The following is a 27,676-nucleotide window of genomic DNA, read 5'->3' as shown; positions in this document are numbered from 1 at the left end:
GCACACGCCTGGAGTCTCAGCTACTCAAGAGGCTGAGACAGGAGAATCTCTTGAACCTGGGAGGCAGAATCTGCAGTAAGCTGAGATCGTGCTGTAGCCCTCCAGCCTGGGCAACAGAGTAAGACTTTGTCTCAAAAAAAAAAGGCCGGGCGCGGTGGCTCACACCTGTAATCCCAGCACTTTGGGAGGCCGAGGTGGGCGGATCACCTGAGGTCAGGAGTTCGAGACCAGCCTGACCCACACGGAGAAACCCCATCTCTACTTAAAATACAAAATTAGCCAGGCTTGGTGGCGCATGCCTATAATCCCAGCTACTTGGGAAGGCTGAGGCAAGAGAATCGCTTGAACCTGGGAGGTGGAGGCTGTGGTGAGCCAAGATCACACCATTGCACTCCAGCCTGGGCAACAAGAGCAAAACTCCGTCTCAAAAAAAAAAAAAAAAAAATTAATAATACAACATAACAAAAAAAATCATTGAATTGTATATTTTAAGTGGATGAATTATATGGTTGTAAATTACATCTCAATACAGCTGTTGAGAGAGACAGAGAGAGACAAAAGGAAAACCAGTATCTCCAGTCCCTAAAGGCTGGTGCAGAAAACTTTTTTTTTTTTTTGAGATGGAGTCTCGATCTGTCACCCAGGCTGGAGTCCACTGGCGCGATCTCAGCTCACCGCAACCTCTGCCTCCCAGGTTCAAGCGATTCTCCTGCCTCAGCCTCCCGAGTAGCTGGGAGTATACAGGTGAGTGCCACCATGCCTGGCTAATTTTTTGTATTTTTAGTAGAGACGGGGTTTCACCGTGTTAGCCAGGATGATCTCGATCTCCTGACCTTGTGATCCACCCACCTCGGCCTCCCAAAGTGCTGGGATTACAGGGGTAGCCACTGCACCCAGCCATACAGAAAACTTTAAGGAGGGACAAATGCACTGATTGGTCATGTAATAATGTTTAACATGGCTCAATATGTTTACCTGTAAGCTAGCAACCTCTTTGAATAGTTTCAACATTTCTTCACATTCGTCCTTCTTCTGCATCTTGTCTGTAATTAAATTTTTAAAAGTTATAGCAGACATGCAAATTCTCATATCAGAATTTTAAAAAGAAGAAATTTTAATTAGCTTTAGTTCTCTCATCTCAAGTCTTCAGTAGTTCTTCTCAGATGATAATATATAGTAACTAAGTACAAAAAGAGATCTAATTTGAAAAAAATCTAATTATTCTTTCGGGAGGTAGAAAACAGAAGTTTGTGTTACAAAAAATGTTATTTTTCTGAAGTAAATTGTAGCTTCTTTTTTTCCCCTGGAAAGTTACTTTCTTAACTGTTTTATTTAACTTCCAGTTCAAATGGCTTCTCCCCACCATCATAAGCAACTGATAGATGAGAAAAATGAGCAATGAGTGCGAGACACTAAGGAAATCTAGTCGAGCACTAAATAGTAAGTGAGCATATAAACAAATGATAGGTTGATTTTGCATGCGTCTGTTCTTGAATTGCTGATAAAGGAATAAAGGAAGACTTTTCATGAAGCAAAATGGGTAAGATCAATAAAGACAATCAGAACCAGAAAAACTGTGAGTATCGTAAGAGTTGTCATCAATGCCTCTTTCTGAAGAGGGGGAGCTTTGGAACAAAACTAAGATGAGAAAACAGAAGTAAAAGCTACCTTTCTGAATGTCACATAGTATCTTAAGAATGTCCACGGATGTCTTCGCTACAGACATTCTCCAGGCCTTGCCCTAAAAATAAATAAATAAAGCGAAATAAAATCTACTTCCTTTTCTGACCACTTCAGTAGTACATATGCAAATACACGAAAACCACAGAAGCAGAAAAAACAATCATGGAGGAGTTGCGCAGCTGAGAAATGGATCGTTAATGAGCGTTATACAGGGTAGACCTGAAAAACTCCAGTATGAACTCCTGGATATATGATTTAGAAATATCAAAGAATATGCAACTCTCCCAAATAACCTTTCAACTACATTATGATTAACAGATCCTTATTCTCTTTTAGAGTTATTTACTATTTGAAAAAACATTTGGAAAAGTTAAAAAGAACAGAAGTCTAAAAAATGGCCTAGAGAACAGAAATCTAATAAATAATCACTACCTTCCAGTGATTATTTAAAAAAAATTTTTTAAGAGAAGGAAAAAAAGGAGGCGCTTTAATTAAAAGACATGATGTATGTAAAACGTTTAGTAAGTGCCTCGCCAATAAAAAAATTCAAATATTTTCATAACGGGAGCAATTCAAACTGGTACTTAAGAATACAGACTATGGTATTAGATAGTTTGAGCTGAGGTTCTGCCCCTGCCTAACAACCTTGGAAAAACGTCATTTACTTTAATATTTTGGTTTTTGAACTTAATATATAAGGAGACAACAACAGGAACTACTTTACACCTTTGTTATGAACAAGAAGTAGCTATTTAACCTAATGCCTATTGCATAGTAAATATTAGGTGTTAAAAAAAACAACAACAACTTCATTTTCCAACAGGAAAAAACATTACTGAAATGGACTGAGAGAAGCTGGGAGGTATCTATCCTTAGGGGTTTAAAAACCCAACTATTGGCCAGGTTTGGTGGCTCACACCTGTAATCTTAGCACTTTGGCAGGCAAATCAGTTGGTGTCAGGAGTTTGAGACCAGCCTGGCCAACATGGTAAAACCCGTCTCTAGTAAAAATACATAAATTAGCCAGGTGTGGTGGCGGGCGCCTGTAATCCCAGCTACTCCCAGCTGAGGCAGGAGAATCGCTTCAACCTGGGAAGCAGAGGTTGCAGTGAGTCAAGATCGTGCCACTGCGCTCCAGCCTGAGCAACAGAGCAAGACTCTGTTTCAAAAAAAGAAAAGAAAAGAAAAAAAACCCAACTATTGAGCATGGTGGTGCATGCCTGTAATCCCAGCTACTTGGGAGGCTAAGGCTAGAAGAGAACTTAAACTCAGGAGTTCAAGACCAGCCTGGGCAACATACCAAGACCTCATCTCCTATATATAATATTTAAAAAAAGAGAAAAAATTAAAAATCAGTAAGAATCCAGCTATCCTGGATAAATCAAGTATTCCTCATCTGCAAAAAAGTAAACTCTCTTAAAACCATTTCTAAGTTTCAATGTTATAAGATTATATAGATTTATATTGGTTCTGTAGCTGACATTACTATTTGACAATAATTATGTTCTATATAACACAAAACATTGTTTATATTGCAAGGCATTATAGAAACCTTTCATGTACAACAGCTGACCCAAGACACCCGCTAACCCGCAGCTCCCAGGTCATTCTCTGTGGGCTCAAGCAGCCGCTCCAAGGCAGCCACAGTTGTTTTTTTTCTCCTAGCAGTAAATTTACCCAGGAATTTTTCACTAGGCCACCCTAGCAGTGAGAAGGGCAGATCTTCACATGTCCATCTTTTCTATCCTATTGATTAATAGCCATAAAAATTGGATTTACTTATATTTTACTTAGTGAAAATGTCACCTCTTTAGAATGATCTGGCTCTTCTTGTAATGCCAGTCGTGCCCATATGACAACTCTTTCCGCAGTTTTCTCAGCTTCAGCAGGAGGCAAAGACTTCAATAGAAGGAGACAGTCTTCACCCTATAAACAGGGTTTGAAAGGAAGAAAAAACAGCTGGTATTTGCAAAAGACAGTGTGACCTTACCTCTTTCTTTTCTATTTAAAGATGAAAATACATCATTTGGAAAAATAGATTATGGTTCAATGTTTTAATAATCCAAAAATCCATTTTTATTTTATTTTACTTTAAGTTTCAGGATACATGCGCAGAAAGTGCAGGCTTGTTACATGTGCCATGGCGGTTTGCTGTACCCGTCAACCTGTCATCCACATTTTAAGCCCTGCATGCATCAGCTATCCATCCTGATGCTGAAAATCCATTCTTGATGACAGCAAACAATAAAATAAATTTAAAATATGATCCTAGATACTGAAGATTTAATTCCTAGGCATTGCTATGATTATAGAATCATATAAAAATAATGACATTTGAAAACACAATAGGCCAAGCACGGTAGCTCACACCAGTAATCTCAGCACTTTGGGAAGCTAAGGCAGGTGGATTACTTCAGCTCGAGAGTTTGAGACCAGAGTGACCAACATGGTGAAACACAGCCACTCGCACTCCAGCCTGGGCAACGGAGCGAGACCCTGTCTCAAAAAAAAAAAACAAAACAACAACAACAACAACGACAACAACACAGAAACAAAGAAGCCATATGAAATGACAACATAAAACTTACAAACCTGTTCTCTATCAATCAGGTCAATAATTCTTAGACTGTAGATCTCATCATTAGATAACATAAACGCTTGGGCTACCTTCAAAGCATCTTCTAAAGAAGATGGGACATCTTGTTTGAGAATGTATCTAACCACTCTCTGCAAAAGACAATATGAACGTTTCTTTGTTATAAAACTCACAGAAAACCAAGAAATCATTTGCTCATAAGAGCAAAGTAGCCAAAAAATTTAAATAATGTAGCAAAAAACTAAATTGTATGAAAGATTAAAACATGATTTATATTCTGATCATTCCACAGTCCTGTCTTCTATAGCTTCTTAATTTACTATTTGGTGTCTTTTTTTTTTTTTTCTTTTTTTTTTTGAGACAGAGTCTCCCTCTGTCGCCGGGCTAGAGTGCAGTGGCGCAATCTCGGCTCACTGCAACCTCCGCCTCCCAGGTTCAAGTGATTCTCCTCCCTCAGCCTCCCAAGTAGCTGGGACTACAGGCACATGCCACCACACCCTGCTACTTTTTTTGCATTTTTAGTAGAGACGAGGTTTCACCATGTTGGCCAGGATGGTCTTGATCTCTTGACCTCGTGATCCACCCACATTGGCCTCCCAAAGTGCTGGGATTACGGGTGTGAGCCACCGCACCTGGCCTATTTGGTGTCTTTAATACTCTCATAAAAAGGCCAGGAGCAGTAGCTCACGCCTGTAATCCCAACACTATGGGAGGCCGAGGCAGGCAGATCACCTGAGTTCGGGAGCTCAAGACCAACCAGCCTGACCAACATGGAGAAACCCCATCTCTACTAAAAATACAAAAAAAAAAAAAAATTAGCCAGGCATGGTAGTGCATGCCTGTAATCCTAGCTACTCGGGAGGCTGAGGCAGGAAAATCGCTTGAACCCAGAAGGCGGAGGTTGTGGTGAGCCAAGATTGCAGTGAGCCGAGATCGCACCATTGCACTCCAGCCTGGGCAACAAGAGCGAAACTCCGTGTCAAAAAGAATAAATACTCTCATAAATAACTGAACACCTTATTAACATCATATCTAACAAGAGAAATGTAGCAGAAAAACCTAGCTCTATTAGCCTCCTAGAATATAAAATCCTCATTAAGTTTCCCATATTGCCCTAGAAATGAAAGAGAAAAAAGACTCTTCGAAGAGTGTACTTACCATTATTTCCTTGTTTAAGAGATTTACCTCTCTTATTCCATAGCCTCGTAGAAGTTTTTTCATCTCCATTAGTTTGTAACTTTCCTGTAATAACTTGACTCTGAAAGCAAATTTAACCATATTAACATGGATTGTCTTTATTATGAAGTACTATGGGACACAGCAAACAATACAGAAACATAAATGAACGTCAACTCAAATCACAATGTTTCTCCAGAGGACAAAAACATTGTTTCGTAGACTGTAATCTTACTTGGGATGGTCCATTTCCAGGTGCTGTTTCACCAGTTGCTCCACAGCTGCACTCCAAGGAACCACTGCCGCATACATGATCTTGAGCACGGCATCAAATATGAGCTACAAACGGCATCAAATATGAGCTACAAAAGATGCACGCATGGACAAGGAACAGCCCTCAGGTTTACGATGCATGCAAGTGAATAGCACAGTCTAATCAGCAGGTCTTACATCAACCACATGGTAGTTTGAGAATATTTCATCCACTCACTGGAAAACCATTTATTTCTTCAGTTTTCACATATAGAAAACAATTTGACTATTCAGAAAAATTCAGAAGAGTATTTTTTCTGCTGTAAGCTAAGACATACAGTGTTATTGCTTTCTACGGTCTCTACAATCCCTGGGTTTTTTTGTTTTTTTGAGACAGGGCCACATTCCCACTGCCCAGGCTGGAGTGCAGTGGCGCGATCTCAGCTCACTGCAACCTCCAACTCCTGGGTTCAAGCGATTCTCCTGCCTCAGCCTCCCAAGTAGCTTGGACTACAGGTGAGCACCATCACACCGGGCTAATTTTTGTATTTTTTGTAGAGACGGGGTTTCACCATGTTGCCCAGGCAGGTCTCAAATTCCTGAGCTCAGGTGATCTGTCTGCCTTGGCTTCCAAAAGTGCTGGGATTACAGGCATGAGCCACTGTGTCCAGCCTCAGTCTCTGGTTTAAAAACAGTTTTCATTATTTTATTTCTATTTTATAGTGGTAATAACAGTACAAAGTTAAAATAAACGCATATGACAACATATTAAAAAATGTCTCACATTGCAGGGAATAACCGAAAAAGAAAAGTCTCCACGTTCGCATAACCACAGAAAAGCCTGCAAAGATATGCATACAACTGTCCATGGAGGTTCTCCTGGGGGTGGAAATGAGTAAACATTCACTTTTTATTTTCTGTAATTAAAGAAAACAGACACTTTAGGAGAACGAAGCAGGCAGACCACTTGAGCCCAGGAGTTCAAGACCAGCCTGGGAAACCCTGTCTCTACAAAAAATACAAAAATTAGCTGGGCGTAGTGGCACACGCCTATGGTCCTAACTACTCAGGAGGCTGAGGTGGGAGGATTGCTTGAGCCAGGGAGGTTGAGGCTGCAGTGAGCCATGATCATGTCACTGCATTCCAGCCTGGGCGACAGAGCCAGACCCATCTCAAACAAAAACAAATATATGTCGCTTTTATGAACAGAAAAAAGCTTTCAGAAAAGATGTAATGCTCAAAAGGGAAAAGCAAATGGTCACTATTTACTTACGTCCGTGTCAGATAAACACGCTATTACTGCCATGGCCTTTGCTTCCCATGCTGTTTCAAAGAGTGATGTGGACTTTGAGCTGCATCTATTCAGTAAATCCTAAAAAGGGATAAACATGTATGTTTTTTAAAAATTAAAAATTCTCATTAAAAAAATGCCACATACAGCTAGATACAGATATTATATGGCCTTGATAGATGTGTTAAAAGAAAAAAACCCTAAAAATTCTAATTAGTCATAAATGTTGAACAATGGTCTAAAAATACAAAACTGCCAAAACATTAGCCTTTAGTTTTATATGGTATAGAAAATTTAAGAATGAAACATTCTTGAAGAATCTACAAATCAGATTACTGTAGCACATTAATAATGTCCACAAGAAATAATTGCTAATATTTATTGAGCTCATACTCCTGTGGTCTCACAATAGCCCTTTGAAGAAAGTACTGTGAAAGGGAAATATCTTGGGCCCCCAAAATCACTAAGGAAAACTCAGGCTGGAAACAGCTTAAGGCAAACCTGCCTCCCATTCTATCAAAGTTACCCCTCTGCTCACTGAGACAGCTGCATTATCTGATTGCCTCCTTTGGAAAGGCTAATCAGAAACTCAAAAGAATTTTAACGTTTTGTATCACCTATCTGTGACCTGGAAGCTCCCTCTCACTTGGAGTCTTCCTGCCTTTGCTTCAAGTTGTCCCACCTTTCCATATCAAACCAATGTACTTCTTACATATGCTGACTGATGCCTCATGTCTCTCCCTAAAATATATAAAACCAAGCTGTGCCCGGACCACCTTGGGTACATGTCGTCAGGACTTCCTGAGGCTGTGTCATGGGTGTATCCTCAACTTTGGCAAAATAAATTCTCTAAATTAACGGAGAACTGTCTCAGATTTTCCGGGTTCACAGTCCTCATGTGTCCCCCTCTTTGCTCAAGATGGTTAGTAGCAGAATTAACCCACATTTTTAACCAATTCAATATGCTGCATGAGTCCTACTGAGAAAACATATGACATTCCTTAAAGAGTTAAATATTTACTACAATGCTACACTGCATAGATCCAAGAAATAAGACTAGATCTAAAGGAAAAGTTACCTCTATGTACAGCAAGAGAAGTTCCTCCTCTTGCAAGTCATGTTCTCTCATGTAAACTCTTATAAACTTCTCTAGGACGGAAGGAATAAGCTCTGGGGCCAGAACTTTATCAAACATTCGGAACACTATGGTGGTTGTATTTTCCTGGATGCCAAAAGAAAGAAAGATGGCATAAATACAGACTGTACCCTTAACTTGATATACAAAATAATTCTTATGACCCTGGACTTTACCTTCTCAAAATCAGAGAGGGCTAATTTGCAGTTGTACTTCCTATGCAATGTGATCAACTCTCGCAAGTTATTTACCAAAGTCCTTAGCTGACATACTTCCTCTGTGTTCTGATAATCCTTCTAAAACAAAAGTGTTAAAGTTGTTAACGATATAAAATAAAAGTATGAGAGAAAAATAGAATCAGAATTATTTCAGATGAAATAAGAATTAACCCCAGTAATGCACGTAAGAGGAAACCTGCAACTTTAAACCAACTTATGCTCTAAATTCTGTAGTATTTTAACTAAATTAGCATAGATCAGAATCTGAAAGATATTTTCTCTTAAATAGAAAAATTAAGAATATTAGTATAATACTTTTTCAGAACCCAAGTATACTTAGTACACGGCATCATTTAGGTAGTGCTCAGTGTCCCATCTATCTATAGAGATTATATATCATAACCAGATATAAAGGCATAACATTTCCTAAAATTATATACAAAGAACAGAACCTTCAATATTGATAAAAGTTAACAAGGAAAAGATAAAAATGTTTTACAGCAAGAGGAAAAAGCTCTTATATAGAAAAGGTGACTTGACAAATTCAACCTTTGAAAACTAGTATTAATGTACTATCAAGACTTAATTTTTTTTTTCTTTTTTTTTTTTGGGACAGAGTCATGCTCTGTCACCCAGGCAGGAGTGCAGTGGCACAATCTCGGCTCACTGTAACCTCTGCCTCCCGGGTTCAAGCGATTCTCCTGCCACAGGCTCCCAAATAGCTGGGACTACAGGCACCCACCACCACGCCTGGCTAATTTTTTTTGTATTTTTACTAGGGACGGGGTTTCACCATGTTAATCAGGCTGATCTCAATCTCTTGACCTTAAATGATCTGCCCATCTCAGCCTCCCAAAGTGCTGGGATTACAGGCGTGAGCCACCGTGCCCAGCCAAGATTTAATTTTTCAAAGGATTGTGAAATGCTGCTAATGCAGAAAATCCCAATTATACCACTTAGCAGAATGTTTATATAGTTCCCCTTTTGGTTGGTTCAATAGAGAAAAACTGTTCATTAAAACAGGTTGAGGGGGGCCAGGAGCAGTGGCTCATGCCTGTAATCCCAGCACTTTAGGAGGCCGAGGAGGGCAGATTATCTGAGGTCAGGAATTTGAGACCAGTCTGACCAACATGGTGAAACCCTGTCTCTACTAAAAATACAAAAAAAAATTAGCCAGGCATGGTGGCGGGTGCCTGTAGTCCCAGCTACATGGGAGGCTGAGGCAGGAGAATTGCTGGAACCTGGGAGCGGGTGGTTGCAGTGAGCTGAGATCATACCATGCGCTCTAGCCCGGGCAACAGGGTGAGACTCCATCTCAAAAAAAAAAAAAAAAAAAAAAAAAAAAAAAAAAAAAAAAAGGTTGAGAGGGCTGGGCACAGTAGCTCACACCTATAATCCCAGCACTTTGGGAAGCCCAGGTGGGTAGATCACTCGGGTCTGGGAATTCAAGACCAACCTGGGAACATGGCAAAACCCCTCCTTTACAAAAAATACAAAAATCAGTCAGGCGTGGTGATGCGCACCTGTAGTCCCAGCTACTCAGGAGGCTGAGGTGGGAGGATCACTTGAGCCTAAAAGTTGAGGGTGCAGTGAGCCATAGTTGCACCACTGCATTCCAGCTGGGGCAACAGAGTGAGACCTTGTCTCAAAAATGAATAATAAATAAATAAATATACAAATAAATTTAAAACATAGGTTGAAGTTGTCACACAAATCAGAAAGAAACAAAAAGCAAATTTTCCTACATATGGATTTGAAAGGCACAAAACAAAAAAAAGGCACACAAAAACAGAAAATTTAAGAAGCAGATATATTTCCAGACACTTCACATATATGCAGACAAACCCTTTCAGGTAAACTGACTGTTTCATTACTAAAAACCCATTTTCCACATCTTACCAAGGAAATCCAATGCCAGGAAGATGCCAATCCCAACTCATCTGTTTTTTCTGCTGTAAAAAATATCTCTGCCAATTGATGTCCATTTTCTGGCCAATTTGCCTTTAAAAAAGATTACAGACAGTTCAAAACAATGTTTTATGTTGTTGGGAGTGTGCAAAATGTCTTTTTACTGTTAATTAAATCAGTATTACCTTATCAGTTAATTCAAGGTTCCTGGCTGCTTGTTCCAACCATTTTGCAAGAATTATCTGAAATAGATCATTTAAAAATAAAATTTTTAATGGATAATCATTCATATAACTAAAAACCTCCACGATTTCTTTTTTCCTTTAAATATTTATTTTGTCCATAAACGTCTTATCCATGATTGTCTTTGTTGCGTGTGTGTGGGTACATAGTAGGTGTACATACTGTGGAGTACAGGAGATGTGTTGATACAGGCATGCAATGTGAAATAATCACATCATGGAGAGTGGGGTATTCATCCCCTTTGTGTTACAAACAGTCCAATTACACTCTTTTAGTTATTTTTAAATATAGAATTAAGTTATTATTGACTCTTTTGTATAATCAAATAGTATGTCTTATTCAATCTTTTTTTTTTTTTTTTTTTTTTTTTTTTTTTTTTTTTTTTTTGAGACAGGGTTTCACTCATTGCCCATGCTGGATCTCACGCAATGGCACGATCTCAGTTCACTGCAACCTCCTGGGTCAAGCAATTCTGCTGCCTCAGCCTCCCGAGTAGCTGTGATTACAGGCATGCCACCATGCCCGGCTAATTTTTGTATTTTTAGTAGAGAAAGGGTTTTACCATGTTGGTCAGGCTGGTCTCAAACTTCTGACCTCAGGTGATTCACCCACTCAGCCTCCCAAAGTGATGGGATTACAGGCGTGAGTCACTGCACCCAGCCTCATTCTTTCTAAATATATTTTTTTGTACCTATTAACCATCCCCACCTCTCACTCATCACCTCACAACCCTTCCAAGCCTCTGGTAACCATCCTCCTACTCTCTATGGCCATGAGTTAAATTGTTTTGATTTTTAGATCCCACAAATAAGTGAGAACATGTGATGTTTGTCTTTCCATGCCTGGCTTATTTCACTTAACATAATAATCTCCAGTTCCATCTATATTGTTGCAAATGATAACATCTCGTTCTGAATCACAGTTGTCTTTTAAGAGACACTTTAATTAACACAGGTGTTAGTTAATTGTTTAACTGGTGTTAACGTGACTTAATCTTCAATGATCAAATGTAAAAAACGAAATAAAGTCATCAAGAGTGGAAATACTGAAGACAACTCACCTGTCCTTCAGGCACAGTCCTTCTTACAAATGGAATCACATCATTTTTAAACCATGGACACAGCTTTTGCAAAGAGACTGATGCAGACATTGAGTTGAGCAAGCTCTCTAGCATTTTCACATCAAATCTGCTTTCAAAGTTTGCCTAAATTATAAGGAGCGAGAAATTAAGATCTGACAAATTTAAACCAAAAGCCTTCCAAATGTTTGACAAAGATATTTTAGGAAGTCATTTTAAGGAGTAGCCTACTGATTTAATAATGAGTGCTAAAGGAGATTCACACTATGCAAATGATTCTAGTTGGGAGCTGCATACTGTATGCAATGTCACGGCACTGAGTGCCAAATAGTTTATCATGTAGCAGAAGAACCAGCAGAGAGAGTATTCTAAGGAAAACTTAACTGGAGGTGATAGTAGGAATTCTAACAAGCAATGCAGCCATTAATGGCATCACGACAAGTTATGACTTTATGGATCTAATGTTCTATACCAACTTCAGCCAATCTTAAAGGGATCGAGACAAGCAATTTTAAGGGGCAATCTTTTACCACAATGTGAGCTGCAGTAGCAACATCTTCTTCACCAATGCTACATTAGAAAGTTCACTAATAAACCAGATAATATGTTGCCTTTTGAGCTAAGATTAGGAGTTAGACTCTTTTTTTGGTTAACTTTTATTTTAAGTTCAGTGGTAAAAGTGTAGGTAAACTTTAGTCAAGGGGGTTTGTTGTACAGATTATTTCATCACCCAGCTATTAAGCCTATTAATCATTAGTTATTTTTCCTGATACTTTCACCCTCCACCTTCTGAAAGGCCAAGTGTGTGTTTCCCTCCATGCATCCACGTGTTCTCATCATTTAGCTCCCAAGAAGCTAGATTCTCAATGATTGGATAAAATAAGGTTCTACTGTACATTCACTGTACTTCTTCTGATTTAATATTATCAGAGGACAATTTTCTCTGGGAAAAGTCTTTTTTTTTTTTTGGGGGGGGGGGGGGACGGAGTCTCACTCTGTCACCCAGGCTGGAGTGCAGTGGTGTGATCTCAGCTCACTGCAACCTCCACCTTCTGGGTTAAAGAAATTCTCCTGCCTCAGCCTCCTGAGTAGCTGGGTCTAGAAGAACGTGCCACCATGCCCGGTTAATTTTTTATTTTTGGTAGAGACACGGATTCACCATGTTGATCAGGCTGGTCTTGAACTCCCAACCTCAAGTGATCAGCCCGCCTCAGCCTCCCAAAGTGCTGAGATTACAGGCATGAGCCATCGTGCCCAGCCCATGGGGAAAGTCTTTTTTATCTTGCCCTTTACAAACAAAAGCAAGTAATATTTTAAGAACCAATCAAAAAACACCCCATCACCCAGTCAGACTTGCACCCTGTTAGTTTCCAACATTGATTCAATCACCTAACTCAGGAGCTATAAAGCTGTTAAGGAAAAAATGTAAAACATGTTACCCGATGTCGAAGCCAAAGATACTGTGCACAAACAAGGTTTCCTTCTTTTAGCTGTAAAAAAATATCTTTAAGATCATCTTCATTATTTAGAAATTCAATCCAAGAACTGCCACTGAATAAACAAAGAAGGGAAAAAAGTCAGTTTTTTTAAAAAAATTAAGGTTATACCTTTTAAGTGGATTATCTTTAAATGCATTTTAATTAGTTTTCTTCTTCATAAAGGTAAAAACAAAAAACTAAAAAAAAACCCAGTTCCAAAGATCACACAGTGCAAAGTACATTTACTTCTTATCTCAGACCCTAGAACTCCCGACATCTTCCTCAGAGCCATGTAGCTTCCTGTAGGACCCTCCTCAGATAATCACTACAAGTAGAAATAATTATTTTTCACTCTTGTTTGTTTTGTTTTTGTTTTTTTGAGGTGGGATCTCACTATGTTGCTCAGGCTGGACTTGAATTCCTGGGCTTAAGCAATCCTGCCACCTCAGCATCCTGAATAGATGGGATTACAGGCATTTTTATATTATTTTATTTTATTTTTTTGAGCTGGAGTCTCACTGTCACCCAGGCTGCAGTGAAGTGGCACAAACTCGGCTCACTGCAACCTTTGTCTCCTGAGTTCAAGAGATTCTCATGCCTCAGCCTCCCAAGCAGCTGGCATTACAGGCTTGCACCACCATGCCTGGCTAATTTTTGTATTTTTAGTAGAGATGGGGTTTCACCATGTTGGCTAGACTGGTCTCAAACTCCTGACCTCAAGTGATCCACTCACTTCAGCCTCCCAAAGTGTTGCAATTACAGGCATGAGCCACCGTGCCTGGCCTCTTTTTTAAATAAGTAAGTGTTCTATAATGAATTCGACGAGGAAAAAAGAAAATCAGAACTGATAAGATAAAATTTCATTATTTGAATATAAAATTATATACCTGGAAAAAACAAGATCAAATGAAATATTACTATGCATAATAAAGAAATTCAGTAAGGTAGCTGGTTAAACATTTTTAAAAATCAGCTGATCATGGTGGCTCACACCTGTAATCTCAGCACTTTGGGAGGCCGAGGCAGGTGGACCACTTGAGGTCAGAAGTTCAAGACCAACCTGGTCAACATGGTGAAACCCTGTCTCTACTAAAAATACAAAAAATAGCCGGTGTGGTGGGGGGTGCCTGTAATCCCAGCTACTCGGGAGGCTGAGGCAGAAGAATCGATTGAACCCGGGAGGCAGAGGCTGCAGTGAGCCGAGATCATGTCATTGCACTCCAGCCTGGGCAACAGAACAAAACTGTCTCAAATTAAAAAAAAAATTTTTTTAATCGCTACCTCACCACATCCTTTACAAAAGATGGCAGCCAGCCACAGTGGCTCATGTCTATATTCCCAGCACTTCCAGCGGCCAAGGCAGGAGGATCACTTGAGCCCAGGAGTTCGAAACCAGCCTGAGAAACGTGGTGAAACCCAGGCTCTACAAAAAATTAGCTGAGTGTGGTGGTGCTCGCCTGTAATCCCAGCTACTTGGGTGGCGGAGCTTGGGAGGTTGAAGCTGCAGTAAGCTGAGATCATGCCACTGCACTCCAGCCTGGGTGACAGAGTGAGACCCCACCTCAAAAAAACAAAAAACAAAACAAACAAACAAAAAAACCAGCCTGGACAACATGGCAAAATCCGTCTCAACTAAAAATACAAAAGTTGGCTGGGTGCAGTGGCTCACGCCTGTAACCCAGCACTTTGGGAGGCCAAGGCGGGTGGATCACTTGAGGTCAGGAGCTCGAGACCAGTCTGCTCCAAATGACGAAACCCCATCTCTACTAAAGCTACAAAAATTAGCCAGACGTGGTGGTGCATGCCTGTAATCCCAGCTAGTTGGGAGGCTGAGGCAGGAGAATCACTTGAATATGGGAGGCGGAAGTTGCAGTGAGCTGAGATCATGCCACTGCACTCCAGCCTAGGCAACAAAGTGAGACTCCGTATTAAAAAAAAAAAAATTATCCAAGTGCAGTGGCACATGCCTGTAATCCCAGCTACTGGGCAGGAGAATCACTTGAACCTGGGAGGCAGAGGCTGCAGTGAGCCAGAGTCAAGATCGAGCCACTGCACTCGAGCCTGGGCGACAAGAGCAAGACTCTGTCTCATTAAAAAAAAAAAAAGATTTAGGCCAGGCGCAGTGGCTCACGCTTGTAATCCCAGCACTTTGGGAGGCTGACGTGGGCGGATCACGAGGTCAGGAGTTCGAGGCCAGCCTGGCCAACATAGTGAAATCCCGTCTCTACTAAAAGTACAAAAATTAGCTGGGCGTGGTGGCAGACACCTGTAATCCCAGCTACTCAGGAGGCTGAGGCAGGAGAATCACTTGAATCTGGGAGGCGGAGGTGGCAGTGAGCCGAGATCATGCCACTGCACTCCACACTCCAGCCTGGGCAACAGAGTTAGACTCTATCTCAAAAAAAAAAAAAAAAAAAAAAAAGATTTAAATGTAGAAAGAAACTATAAAAATGAAAAAATACAAGAGAATGTATTTATTTATTTATTTTTTTGAGGCGAGTTTCACTGTCACCCAGGCTGGAGTGCAGTGGCACAATCACAGCTTACTGCAGCCTCGACCTCCCAGGCTCAGGTGATCCTCCCACCTCAGCTTCCTTAGTAGCCAGGACTACAAGCACCTGGCCAAGTTGCCTGGCAAATTTTAGTATTTTATGTAGAGACAGGGTTTCACTGTGTTGCCCAAGCTGGTCTTGAACCTCTGGGAAGCGATCCGCCTACCTCAGCCTCCCAAAGTGCTTGGATTACAGGTATAAGCCACTGAGCCTGGCCAAGAATTTATTTTTAATCTTTGAGTGGGTAATATCTTTCCAAACAGACATAAAAATACAAACTTCTGAATTTTTTGTAAAAAAAAAAAAAAAAATAACAAAATCAATTAAAAAATGCCAAATTAGAGGAGAATTTGAAATACCCACAAAGAACTTTAAAGTCAATTTTGAAAAAAACAACTCAGTCCAGGCATGGTGGCTCATGCCAGTAATCCCAGCACTTTGGGAGGTCAAGGCAGGAGGATCACTTGAGCCCAGGAATTTGAGACTAGCCTGGGCAACATGGGAGACCCTGTCTCTAAAAACACAACAATAATAAAACCACAGAAATAGCTGTTTTTTAAAAAAAACAACTCAAGAGAAAGAGGGACCAAGGATGTAAGGAGAAAAACAAAAGGCTTTTCACCTTGAGAAAGTAAATATTTCAACCAAAATTAAGAATGGAAATCAAATCCATGTGGTAATATTTAAAAAAAATTTTTTTTTTGCATATATCAGATTAGCAAAAAAACAAGTTCTATAACATGCTGTTGGTGAATGAGTGAGAAAATGGGCCCTCCCCTACTCATTCTATTGGAAAAAATGCTTTGGAAGCCAAGTTTGGGTGAATAACCTTTTGCCTTAGCAACTGCACCTCCAGAAATTGAATCCACAGATACACTTCCATGTGCACCAAAATATCATTACTTAAAATTAGAGGTATACTTACTTTTAATCTATTTATCAGAATAAATTAACAATGAACGGAAATGAGCAATTAGAAGATATGGTAAGAATCTGACTATGATCAAAGGTAAAAATATTTGTGTTAAAGAAATGACCACTGGGCGTGGTACCTCACGCCTGTAATCCCAGCACTTTGGGAGGCCGAGGCAGGCAGATCACTTGAGCCCAGGAGTTCAAGACTGGCATGGACAACATAGAGAGACTGCATGTCTAAAAAAATAATAAAAAATATTAGCCAGATGTGGTGGTGCACATCTGTAGTCCCAAGCTACTTGGGAGGCTGAGGTAGGAGGATCACCAGGGAGGATACCAGGTATCTTTGGCATCCCAAAGTGTTGGGATTACAGACGTGAGCCACTGCACCTGGGCCAGACTCAGTTTTATATGTTTTAGGACCCTTTAATTCTAGAATGGAGCGTGGGTTCTCTTTAATTGTGTTTTTAAATGTCATTATTTTTATACGATTCTATAATCGTAGCAATGACTAAGAATTAAATAAATCTTCATTACTTAGAATTATATTTTAAATTTATTTTATTGTTTGCTATCATCAGAAATGGATTTTCAGATTATTAAAACATTGAACCATAAGGCCAGGTGCAGTAGCTCACGCCTGTAATCCCAGCACTTTGGGAGGCTGAGGTGGGTGGATTGCCTGAGGTCAGAGTTTGAGACCAGCCTGGCCAACATGGTGAAACATTGTCTCTACTAAAAATACAAAAATTAGCCAGGCATGGTGGCGGGTGCCTGTAATCCCAGTTACTTGGGAGGCTGAGGCACAAGAATTGCTTGAAACCGAGAGGCAAAGGTTGCAGTGAGCCAAGATAGCACTGCTGGACTCCAGCCTTGGCGATAGAGCGAGACTCCGTTTCAAAAAATATATAAACTATATTTCAAAAATATATAAAAAACATTTGAAACGAGACTCCGTTTCAAAAAATATATAAAAAACATTCAACCATAATGTTTTTCCAAATGATGTATTTTTATCTTTAAATAGAAAAGAAAGAGGTAAGGCTATACTGTCCTTTGCAAAAACCAGCTGTTTTTTCTTCCTTTCAAACCCTGTTTATAGGGTGAAGACTGTCTCCTTCTGTTGAAGTGCCTCCTGCTGAAGCTGAGAAAACTGTAGAAAGAGTCATCATATGGGCACAACTGGCGTTACAAGAAGAGCCAGAGCATTTTAAAGAGGTGATATTTTCACTAATATAAGTAAATCCAATTTTTATGGCTATTAATCAATAGGATAGAAAAGATGGACTTACACATATGAAGATCTGCCCTTCTCACTGCTAGGGTGGCCTAGTGAAAAAATTCCTGGGCAAATTTACTACTAGGAAAAAAAAAATAATTGTGGCTGCCTTGGAGTGGCTGCTTGAGCCTGCAGAGAATGACCTGGGAGCTGTGGGTTAGCGGGTGTCTTGGAGTAGCTGTTGTACATGAAAGGTTTCCATAATGCCTTGCAATATAAACAATGTTTAGCATCATACAGGACATAATTATTACTGTTAAATAGTAATGTCAGCTACAGAACCAATATAAATCTATAAAATCTTATAACATTGAAACTTAGAAATGGTTTTAAGAGAGTTTACTTCTTTGCAGATAAGGAACCAAATACTTGATTTATCCAGGATAGTTAGATTTTTACTGAGCCTAAGAAGTTGAGGCTGCAGTGAGCTATGATCGCACCACCACACTCAAACCTGGGTGACAGAGTGAGACCCTGTCTCAAAAAAGAAGAAATGACAACAAGGATGTTCAGCCAGTTTTTGTTGCTGAAAAGATAGTATTTTCTATCACTCAACACCCCTCATAGAAACACAGATTCAGCAAGAGGAATGCTATACCTGTTACGACATTCCAAATTTCTATGTAACTTATAATCTAAAAAAAAAAAATTTTTTTTTTCTTGAGACCGAGTCTTGCTCTGTCGCCCAGGCTGGAGTGCAGTGGCACGATCTCAGCTCACTGCAACCTCCGCCTCCCGGGTTCAAGCGACTCTCCTGTCTCAGCCTCCCTAGTAGCTGAGATTACAGATGCACGCCACCACGCCCGGCTAATTTTTGTATTTTAGTAGAGATGGGGTTTTGCCATGTTGGCCAGGCTGGTCTCGAACTCCTGACCTCGGGTGATCTGCCCACCTCGGCCTCCCAAAGTGCTGGGATTACAGGCGTGAGATACCATGCCTGGCCTAAAACGTTTTAACAAAAAATGTACACACCTGAATTTTTCTGGTCCAAATGCTCCATAAAAAGTAGTCAATTTTGCATGAGCTCTTAGCACCTGAAGAAAAAATAATTTAATAATCTGAATTTATATGCAACAATATTGAAATTAAAAAACATTAAAAATTAATCATTACATTTCACATGTCTATACACATTTACATTTATCTCACTTCACAACTCAATTCCCATAGGACTGCCTTTATTTCACACACACACACACACACACACACACACACACAAAACATGGGACAAGAAAAACATTTCCAATTACATCCAATTATAAAGGCACATACACATTAATTGTAGGAACTCTTTAAAATCAGTTTTCTCACTGATTTCTAAGTTCTTATGGTAAAATCGAGTTCTTATGGTAAAATCCAGCTGGATTACAATACTTACTTTGAACTAAGAATTTGAATATTTGTATGCTCACATGCACACACACACATGTATTTTGGCACCATCATAATCAACATCACAGTTTATCTTCATTTGAATGTTTAGCAGGTACCAGGTACTATGTACAACAGTTTATATGAATTATTTCCTTTGATCTCAAAATGACCTTATAAAGTAAGTACCTATTAATATTACCATTTTGCAGATAAGAAAACTAAGGTATTGAAATAACTTGCTCTTGATAAAATATGGGTCTATTTTGAATGGAAAACATATTATAAAGGTATATTCACCCACATATTAACCTAGAAATCTAATGTAATTACCTCTTTCAAGCCATCAGAATAAATGAGAGCAGTTTTATCTTCTTTCTTCAAAAGCTAAGTAAGAATAATAAGAAATACAGTTAGAAGAATATCCCTCTTTAGCTATTTCCTAAATGATGGATTTTCTGTGAAATAACAAAAACATTTTTTAAATAAATTGCATTTAAGTGTGAAATGAATAGTAAACTATAAAGAACTGACATGTTTTTAAAATAATGCATTTGCCCGGGGGCAGTGGCTCACACCTGTAATCCCAGCACTTTGGAAGGCTGAGGCGGGCGGACTGCTTGAGCTCAGGAGTTCGGGTTGACCCTGGGCAACATGGTGAAACCCCATCTCTGCTAAAATACAAAAAATTAACCAGGCATTGTTGCGCGCACCTGTAGTCCCAGCTACTAAGGAGCCTGAGGCACGAGAATCCCTTGAGCCTGAGAGGCTGCGGTTGACGTGAGCCAAGATTGCACCACTGCACTCCAGCTTGGGGTACAGAATGAGACTCCATTTCAAAAAAATAATAATAAAAATAAACAAATAAATAAATAGCAACAATACTCATAGGTCACTGCAAAAACTGCATGTCAAAAAAGGTCTCTGACAGAAAAAGAATCCATTTTTTATTTATTATTATTACTATTTTTTTTTTTTTTTGAGACAGGGTCTTGCTCTGTCACCCAGGCTGGAGTGCAGTGGCGTAATCTCTGCTCACTGCAACCTCCGCCTCCTGGGTTCAGGCAATTCTCCTGCCTCAGCCTTCCAAGTAGCTGGGATTACAAGCATGTGCCACCAGGCCCGGCTAATATTTTTTTGTATTTTTAGTAGATATGGGGTTTCATCTTACTGGCCAGGCTGCTCTTGAACTCCTGACCTCAAGTGATCCACTCTCCTGGGCCTCCCAAAGTGCTGGGATTATAGGTGTGAGCCACTGCACCCAGCCAAGAATCCATTTTTTAAAAATTATTTCTTTGGCATAAGACTAGTATATACAAACTGTATCAAAACGTACCCTCCCACCTTACATACATTAGTGGAGGGATTACAGCCACCGTGCTTGGCCCAATCCCAACATTTCGAGAGTCTGAGGCAGGAGGATTGCTTGAACCCAGGAGTTTGAGGCTGCAATGCATTACAATTGCACTCCAGCCTGGGTGAAAGCAAGACCTTGTCTCAAAAACAAAAAGTGTTAGCAAAGATGTGGAGAAATTTGAACACTTATACACTGTTGCTGGAAATGTGAAATGGCACAGTCACCATGGAAAACAAGGTAGTTCCTTAAAAAATTTAAAAAAGAATTAGGGCCCAGTGTGGTGGCTCACACCTGTAATCCCAGCATTTTGGGAGGCCAAGGCAGGCGGATCACTTGAAGTCAGGAGTTCAAGACTAGCCTGGCCAACATGGTGAAACCCCATCTCCACTAAAAATACAAAAATTAGCTGGGCGTGGGGGCACACGTCTGTAATCCCAGCTACTTGGGAGGCTGAGGTGAGAGAATCACTTGAGCCTGGGGGGCGGGCAGAGGTTGCAGTGAGCCAACATCACGCCATTGCACTCTAGCCTGGGAGTGAGACTCTGTCTCAAAAAAACAGAATTAGCATATGACCCAACATTTCCACTTCTGGGTATATGCTCAAAATAACTGAAAGAGAGACTCAAATAGACATCTGTACACCCATGTTCACAGCAGCATTATTCACAGCAGCAAAAATGTGGAAATAACTACAGAAGTCAGGGTTAGGGTCAGAGTCAGGGACCACGGTTAAACAAAAGAGAAAGAAACTCTGTCATTTGCAACAACATGAATGAACCTGGAGGATATTACGCTAAGTGAAATAAGCCAGTCACAAAAGACAAGTACTGTAAGATTCCATTTAATATAAGGTACTTAGAGTAGTCAAAATTATATACATAGACAGCAGATGGTTTGCCAGGGGCTGGGGAGACGGAGAAATGGGAAGTCCGCGTTTAATGGGCAGAGTTTCAGTTTCATAATGATGAAAAGAGTTGGGGAGATGGACGATGGCCGAATGTGATTATGAATGTATTTAACACCATTAAATTTAAAAATGCTTAAGATAGGCGGGGCGCAGTGGCTCATGCCTATAATTGCGGCACTTTGGGAGGCCAAAACAGGCAGATCATCTGAGGTTAGGAGTTCAAGACCAGCCTGACCAACATGGTGAAACTCCGTCTCTACTAAAATACAAAAATTAGCCAGGTGTGGTGGCGGCGGGAGCCTGTAATCTCAGCTACTTGAGAGGCTGAGGCAGGAGAATCACTTGAACCCAGGAGGTGGAGGTCGCAGTGAGCCGAGATCACACCACTGCACTCCAGCCTGGGCGACAGTGCAAGACTCCCTCTCAAAAATAAAATAAAATAATTTTTTTAAAAGGTTAAAATGGTGAATTTCATCTTATGTATTTTTTAACAAAATAAAAACAAAATTTGGGGAAAAAAGTATAAATAACCCAAATGTCCATCAACTGATAAATGGAGAAACAAAATGTGGTATATCCACAAAACAGAATATTATGTGGCAATAAAAAGAAATATAGCACTGACACGTGCTACAGCACGGATGAACCCTGAAAATATTTTTCTTATTTTTATTTTTTTTGGGACAGTCTTGCTCTGTTGCCAGGCTGGAAGTGTGATCTCGGCTCAAAGCAACCTCCACCTCCCAGGTTGAAGCGATTATCTTCCCTCAGCCTCCCGGAACTACAGGTGCATGCCACCACGCCCAGATAATTTTTTGTATTTTTTGTATTTTAGTAGAGACGGGGTTTCACCATGTTCGTCAAGATGGTCTCAATCTCCTGACCTTGTGATCTGCCCACCTTGGCCTCCCAAAGTGCTGGAATTACAGGCATGAAACAACGTGCCCAGCCTAAACCCTGAAAATATTATGCTAAGTGAAAGAAGCCAGACATGAAGGAGATATATATGATTCCATTTATTTGAACCGTTCAGAATAGGCAAATCTAGAGACAGGAGGTAAATTAGTGGCTTCCTAAAGCTGGGGGACTGGAGAAAATAGGGAATGACTATTAATGGCACAGAGGTTTTGTTTTCTTTTGTTTTTTGATAGAGTCTCACTCTGTTGCCCAGGCTGCAGTGGCGCAGTTTTGGCTCACCGCAACCTCTGCCTCCCAGGTTCAAGCAATTCTCCTGCCTCAGCCTGCCAAGTAGCTGGAACTACAGGAGTGCACCACCACACCCAGCTCATTTTCATATTTTTAGTAGAGATGGGGTTTCACCATGTTGGCCAGGCTGGTCTTGAACTCCTGACCTCAGGTGACCCACTCACCTCTGCCTCCCTAAGTACTGGGATTACAGGCATGAGCCACCTCACCCAGACATTTAAGAGTTTTATCTTTTAATTTAATATTTTTTCTTTTTCTTTTGAGACAGAGTCTCGCTCTGTCGCCAGGCTGAAGTGCAGTGGCGTGATCTCAGCTCGCTGCAACCTCCGCCTCCCAGGTTCAAGCAATTCTCCTGCCTCAGCATCCCAAGCAGTTGGGACTACGGGACCACACCCGGCTAATTTTTGTATTTTTAGTAGAGACAACATGAGGTCTCACCATGTTGGCCAGGCTGGTCTTCAACTCCTGACCTCAGGTGATCCACCCGCCTTGGCCTCCCAAAGTGCTGGGATTACAGGAGTGGGCCACCGCACATAGCCTTAATTTTATTTTTTGAGACAAATTTTCGCTCTGTCACCCAGGCTGAAGAGCAGTGGCTCAATTTCAGCTCACTGCAACCTCCGCCTCCCAGATTCCAGTGATTCTCATGCCTCAGCCTCCCCAATAGCTGGAACTACAGGCACGTGCCACCACGCCCAACTAATTTTTATATTTTTAGTAGAGACGGAGTTTCACCATGTTGGCCAGGCTGGTCTCCAGCTCCCGACCTCAGGTGATCCACCCACCTCAGCCTCACAAATTGCTGGGATTAAGGCGTGAGCCACCACGTTCGGCCTGGGATAGAGATTCTTTTTGGGGAGATTTAAAAGTTCTAAAATTGACAATAATGATGCTTGCACAACTCAAGGAATATATTAAAAACCACTGAACTGTATACTTTAAATAGGTGAATTGTATAGGATGTGAATTATCTCCATTAAGCTGTTATAAAAACTTTTTTATTAATAATACACATAGCGGATAGGAGGAAAAAATATATTTGAGGCAGGATTATGAGAGATTAAAGCAAATTCTACCCTGCCCCAAAAAAACAAATACAAAAAAACGAACCTACCCTGGTTTTGGCATAATTCAGCATCTCTTGAGTGGTTTCATAGGTTATCCACTGAGCTTTCAGGCAGTAATTCACCACAAATTCATCGTCCTGTTTCACAAACGCCAGATACAGTAAGGCAACCTAATGTTGATCAACACATCAATCTAAATACTGTTGTATGTGACAAGAAAAACATACCTGGATTTTATGTAGATTTTCCTTAGCGTCGTCTACAAGTTGTTGCCATTTGGTCTGTTCACTTGCATCCACAGAACTCAATGCCAATTCCTCCAATATATGATTTGACTTGACCTTGTAAACAAGCTATAATATAAACATGCCACATCAAGCAATTCGATGTACAATAATACTTGTAGATGGCTTATTCTCAGAGTAAGCTGAGTGAAACAAACTACTATGAAAAAGGTGAATCCTCATGCGCTCCAGGAATGAGATTCAAAGAAAGTAACTTTCAGATATCTGAGAGACGAACCAGATTATTAGCAGGTATGGGAACCATTTCTGTTGAGTCCTTACTAAACATGTCAAGCAGTACACTTACTAAGAGCTTTATATGAGCTAAGATATGGAATCTAAATATCCATCAACAGATAAGTGAATAAATAAAATGTGGTATATTTGCACAGTAAAATATTGTTCAGTCTAGAAGTTAGGTGTAGTGCCAGCCTGCTCAGGAGGCTGAGGCAGGACAACCATTTGAGCCCAGGAGTTCAAGCCCAGCCTGGGCAACATGGTAAGACCCTATTTAAAAAAAAAAAAAAAGAGGGAAAATTCGTCATTTGCAACAACAGCATAGATAAACCTGAAGGACATTATGGTGAGATAAGTCAGACACAATAAAAAAAAATACTATCTGATCTCACTTACATGTGAAATCTTAAAATAGTCAAACTCATAAAAGTAGACAGTAGAGGCCGGGCACGGTGGCTCACGCCTCTAATCCCAGCACTTTGGGAGGCTGAGGCGGGAGGATTATTTGAGGTCAGGAGTTCAATACCAGCCTGGCCAATATGGTGAAACCCCATCTCTACTAAAAATACAAAACTTAGCAGGGCATGTTAGTGGGCACCTGTAATCCCAGCTACCTAGGAGGCTGAGGCAGGAGAATCCTTGAACCCAGGAGGCGGAGGTTGCAGTGAGCAGAGATCATGCCACTGCACAACAGAGCAAGACTCCATCTCAAAAAAAAAAAAAAAAAAATAGAGAGTAGAATGGTGATTAACTAGAGCCCAGGGGAAGGGGCTGGGGGATACAGAGGTGTCACAGATGTTCCAAGGCTGCAAAGCTTCAGTTAGAAGGAGGAATGAGTTTCAGAGGTCTATGATGACTGTAGTTAGTAATAATATCTATTTCAAAATTGCTAAAAGAGCCAGGCGTGGTGGCTCACACCTGTAATCCTTGTATTTTGGGAGGCTGAGGCAGGTGGATTACCTGAGCTTAGAAGTTCAAGACTAGCTTGAGCAACATGGCGAAACCCCGTCTCTACTAAAAATACAAAAAATTAGCCAGGCATGGTGGTGTGCGTCTGTAATCCCAGCTACTCAGGAGGCTGAGGCACAAGAATCACATGAACCTGGGAGGTGGAGGTTGTAGTGAGCCAAAATCACGCCACTGCACTCCAGTTTGGGAGACAAAGCAAGACTCTATCTCAAAAAAAAAAAAAAAAAAATTGCTAAAAGAGTAGGTTTTAAATGTTCTCACCACAAAAAAAGATAAGTGAGGTGAGTTATGTTAATTAGCTTGATTTAATCATTGCACATTGTAAATGTATAAAATCACCACATTGCACATCAAAAGTATATACAATCATTCTTTTCTTTTTATTTATTTTTATGAGACAGTCTCTCGCTCTGTCGCCCAGGCTGGAGTGCAGTGGCGGGATCTTGGCTCACTGCAACCTCTGCCTCCCAGGTTCAAGCGATTCTCCTGCCTCCGCCTCCCGAGTAGCTGGGACTACAGGTGCCTGCCACCACACCCGGCTAATTTTTTGTATTTTTAGTAGAGACGGAGTTTCATCGTGTTAGCCAGGATGGTCTCGATCTCCTGACCTCGTGATCTGCCCGCCTTGGCATCCCAAGGTGCTGAGATTACAGGCGTGAGCCACCGCGCCCAGCCCTTCTTTTTTATTTTTGAGACAGAGTCTTGCTCTGTCACCCAGGCTGGAGTGCAGTAAGTGTAATCTCAGCTCACTGTAACCTCTGCCTTCTGATTCAAGCGATTCACCTGCCTCAGCCTCCCGAGTAACTGGGACAACAGGCATCCACTGCCATGCCCAGCTAATATTTGTATTTTTAGTAGAGACAGGGTTTTGCCATGTGGGCCAGGCTGGTCTTAAACTCCTGGCCTCAAGTAATCCACCCACCTTGGCCTCCCAAAGTGTAGGATTACAAAGGTGAGCCACTGCACCCGGTCAAGTATATACGATTATTTATCAACCGAAGAAAGAGATTTATATGAATTGTCTTTTTAAATTATGAAAACCTAAGAAGTAAGCATTTACACGTCATCACGACACTATGGGGTAAGTACTAATATCCCCATTTTACAAACAAGAAAACTGAGACCCAAGAAAGGTTAAGTAACATGTCTGAAATTATGCAGTCCAAAAGTGACAGAGTCGATTTCATTTGTCTGTTTAGAGACAAGGTCTCGCTCTGTCACTCAGGCTAAAATGCTGCAGTGTAATCATAGCTCACTGCAGCCTGGAACTCCCGGGCTCAAGCAATTCTCTTGCCTCAGCATCTCAAGTAGCTGAGACTACAGGCGCACACCACCATGCCCACCCAGCTCATGAAACCGGATTTTAAAGACAACCAATTTTCTAAGCCTACTAAAAGTTCTTTAAAGGTTAAAGTTAGAAATACTCAAATTTCAGGTTCTGTTTCCTATGGACACAATACCAACTTTGACAGGGACTCTCTGGATCTGAAAACTGTAAATGACAACAAAGAGTAGTTTCATTCATGAATATTCCCCTCATTTCTTTCACGGATTTTGTTTTGTTTTGGTTTTTTTGCTCCATTGTCTCTTTTTAAACATTACTTCTAAAATCTTTCAGATGTTCAAAAAAGTAATAAGGTAAATTATAAATACTATAATAATGTACTCATCACCTTTAGCTTAAAAAATAAAGCAGCTGTTACCAATAGTTTCAGATCCCACTGTTGTCTTCCCAAATACATCATCCTCCTCCTCCCAACCAGAAGTATACATTATTCTTGTATTTAGTACTTATTCCATTAATTACTTTGTCTCTTAACTTGTATACATTTCTAAACAATACACACAATTATTCTTGCTGGGCATGGTGACTCACGCCTGTAATCCCAGCACTTTGGGAGGCTGAGAAGGGAGGGTCACTTGAGGTCAGGAGTTCAAGACCAGCCTCGGAAACATAGGAAGACCCTGTCTTTACAAAATATATATAAAAATAAATATATATTTTTTGGCCAGGCGTGGTGGCTCATGCCTGTAATCCTAGCACCTTGGGAGGCTAAGGCAGGTGGATCACTTGCGGTCATAAGTTCGAGACCAGCCTGGCCAACATGGTGAAACCCCGCCTCTACAAAAAATACAAATATATATATATATTTTTTTTTTTTAAGGAGGTATTCTGTATGTTTAAAACCGTTATATTTTTAAAACAAGCACATGAGTAGCAAGCACCCACTTAGTAAATATTAATTCTTTAACCAACTACAGTAAAGCTTTCTCTCTTATTGCTTCCCCAAAAACTGACTTTTCAAGGATTATCAATGACCTAATTGCTGTATCCTCCAGACATCTTTCAGCTTTTATACTTGATCTTCTCTGTAGTACTTGAAACTGCTGATCACTCCCCAGTACATTTAAAACTTACTGCTTTCTTGGCTTCCATAATCATACATTCTTACAATTTTTCTCCCTTATTTCTT

The 27,676-nt window shown here is 40.5% G+C and overlaps 1 protein-coding gene across 5 annotated transcripts in view; it reads right to left on the bottom strand.

Annotated features, from left to right (window-relative positions):
- The window catches only part of KNTC1 (kinetochore associated 1), a 100,440-nt gene that overhangs the window by 46,572 nt on the left and 26,192 nt on the right, over positions 1-27,676 (bottom strand). For 4 of the 5 annotated variants that reach the window (XM_055236952.2, XM_055236951.2, XM_063614603.1 and 1 more), the window contains 17 exons: positions 23,940-24,065; positions 23,760-23,849; positions 19,509-19,562; positions 18,777-18,838; positions 13,020-13,131; positions 11,563-11,706; positions 10,445-10,501; positions 10,251-10,352; positions 8,310-8,429; positions 8,077-8,220; positions 6,981-7,079; positions 5,691-5,794; positions 5,438-5,537; positions 4,276-4,410; positions 3,490-3,609; positions 1,669-1,741; positions 976-1,043 (listed from right to left, as the gene is read on the bottom strand). In XM_055236952.2, the coding sequence (XP_055092927.1) occupies positions 976-1,043; positions 1,669-1,741; positions 3,490-3,609; positions 4,276-4,410; positions 5,438-5,537; positions 5,691-5,794; positions 6,981-7,079; positions 8,077-8,220; positions 8,310-8,429; positions 10,251-10,352; positions 10,445-10,501; positions 11,563-11,706; positions 13,020-13,131; positions 18,777-18,838; positions 19,509-19,562; positions 23,760-23,849; positions 23,940-24,065 (1,710 nt within the window). The remainder of the gene's footprint in view (positions 1-975; positions 1,044-1,668; positions 1,742-3,489; positions 3,610-4,275; positions 4,411-5,437; positions 5,538-5,690; positions 5,795-6,980; positions 7,080-8,076; positions 8,221-8,309; positions 8,430-10,250; positions 10,353-10,444; positions 10,502-11,562; positions 11,707-13,019; positions 13,132-18,776; positions 18,839-19,508; positions 19,563-23,759; positions 23,850-23,939; positions 24,066-27,676) is intronic. The other variant, XM_063614602.1, reaches the window with a different exon arrangement.

This window comes from Symphalangus syndactylus, chromosome 13 (assembly GCF_028878055.3).
Source record: "Symphalangus syndactylus isolate Jambi chromosome 13, NHGRI_mSymSyn1-v2.1_pri, whole genome shotgun sequence".
NCBI classification, from domain to species: Eukaryota; Metazoa; Chordata; class Mammalia; order Primates; family Hylobatidae; genus Symphalangus; species Symphalangus syndactylus.
The sequence above is the reverse complement of the archived record's forward strand: the minus strand, read 5'-3'. Positions and strand labels throughout refer to the sequence as shown.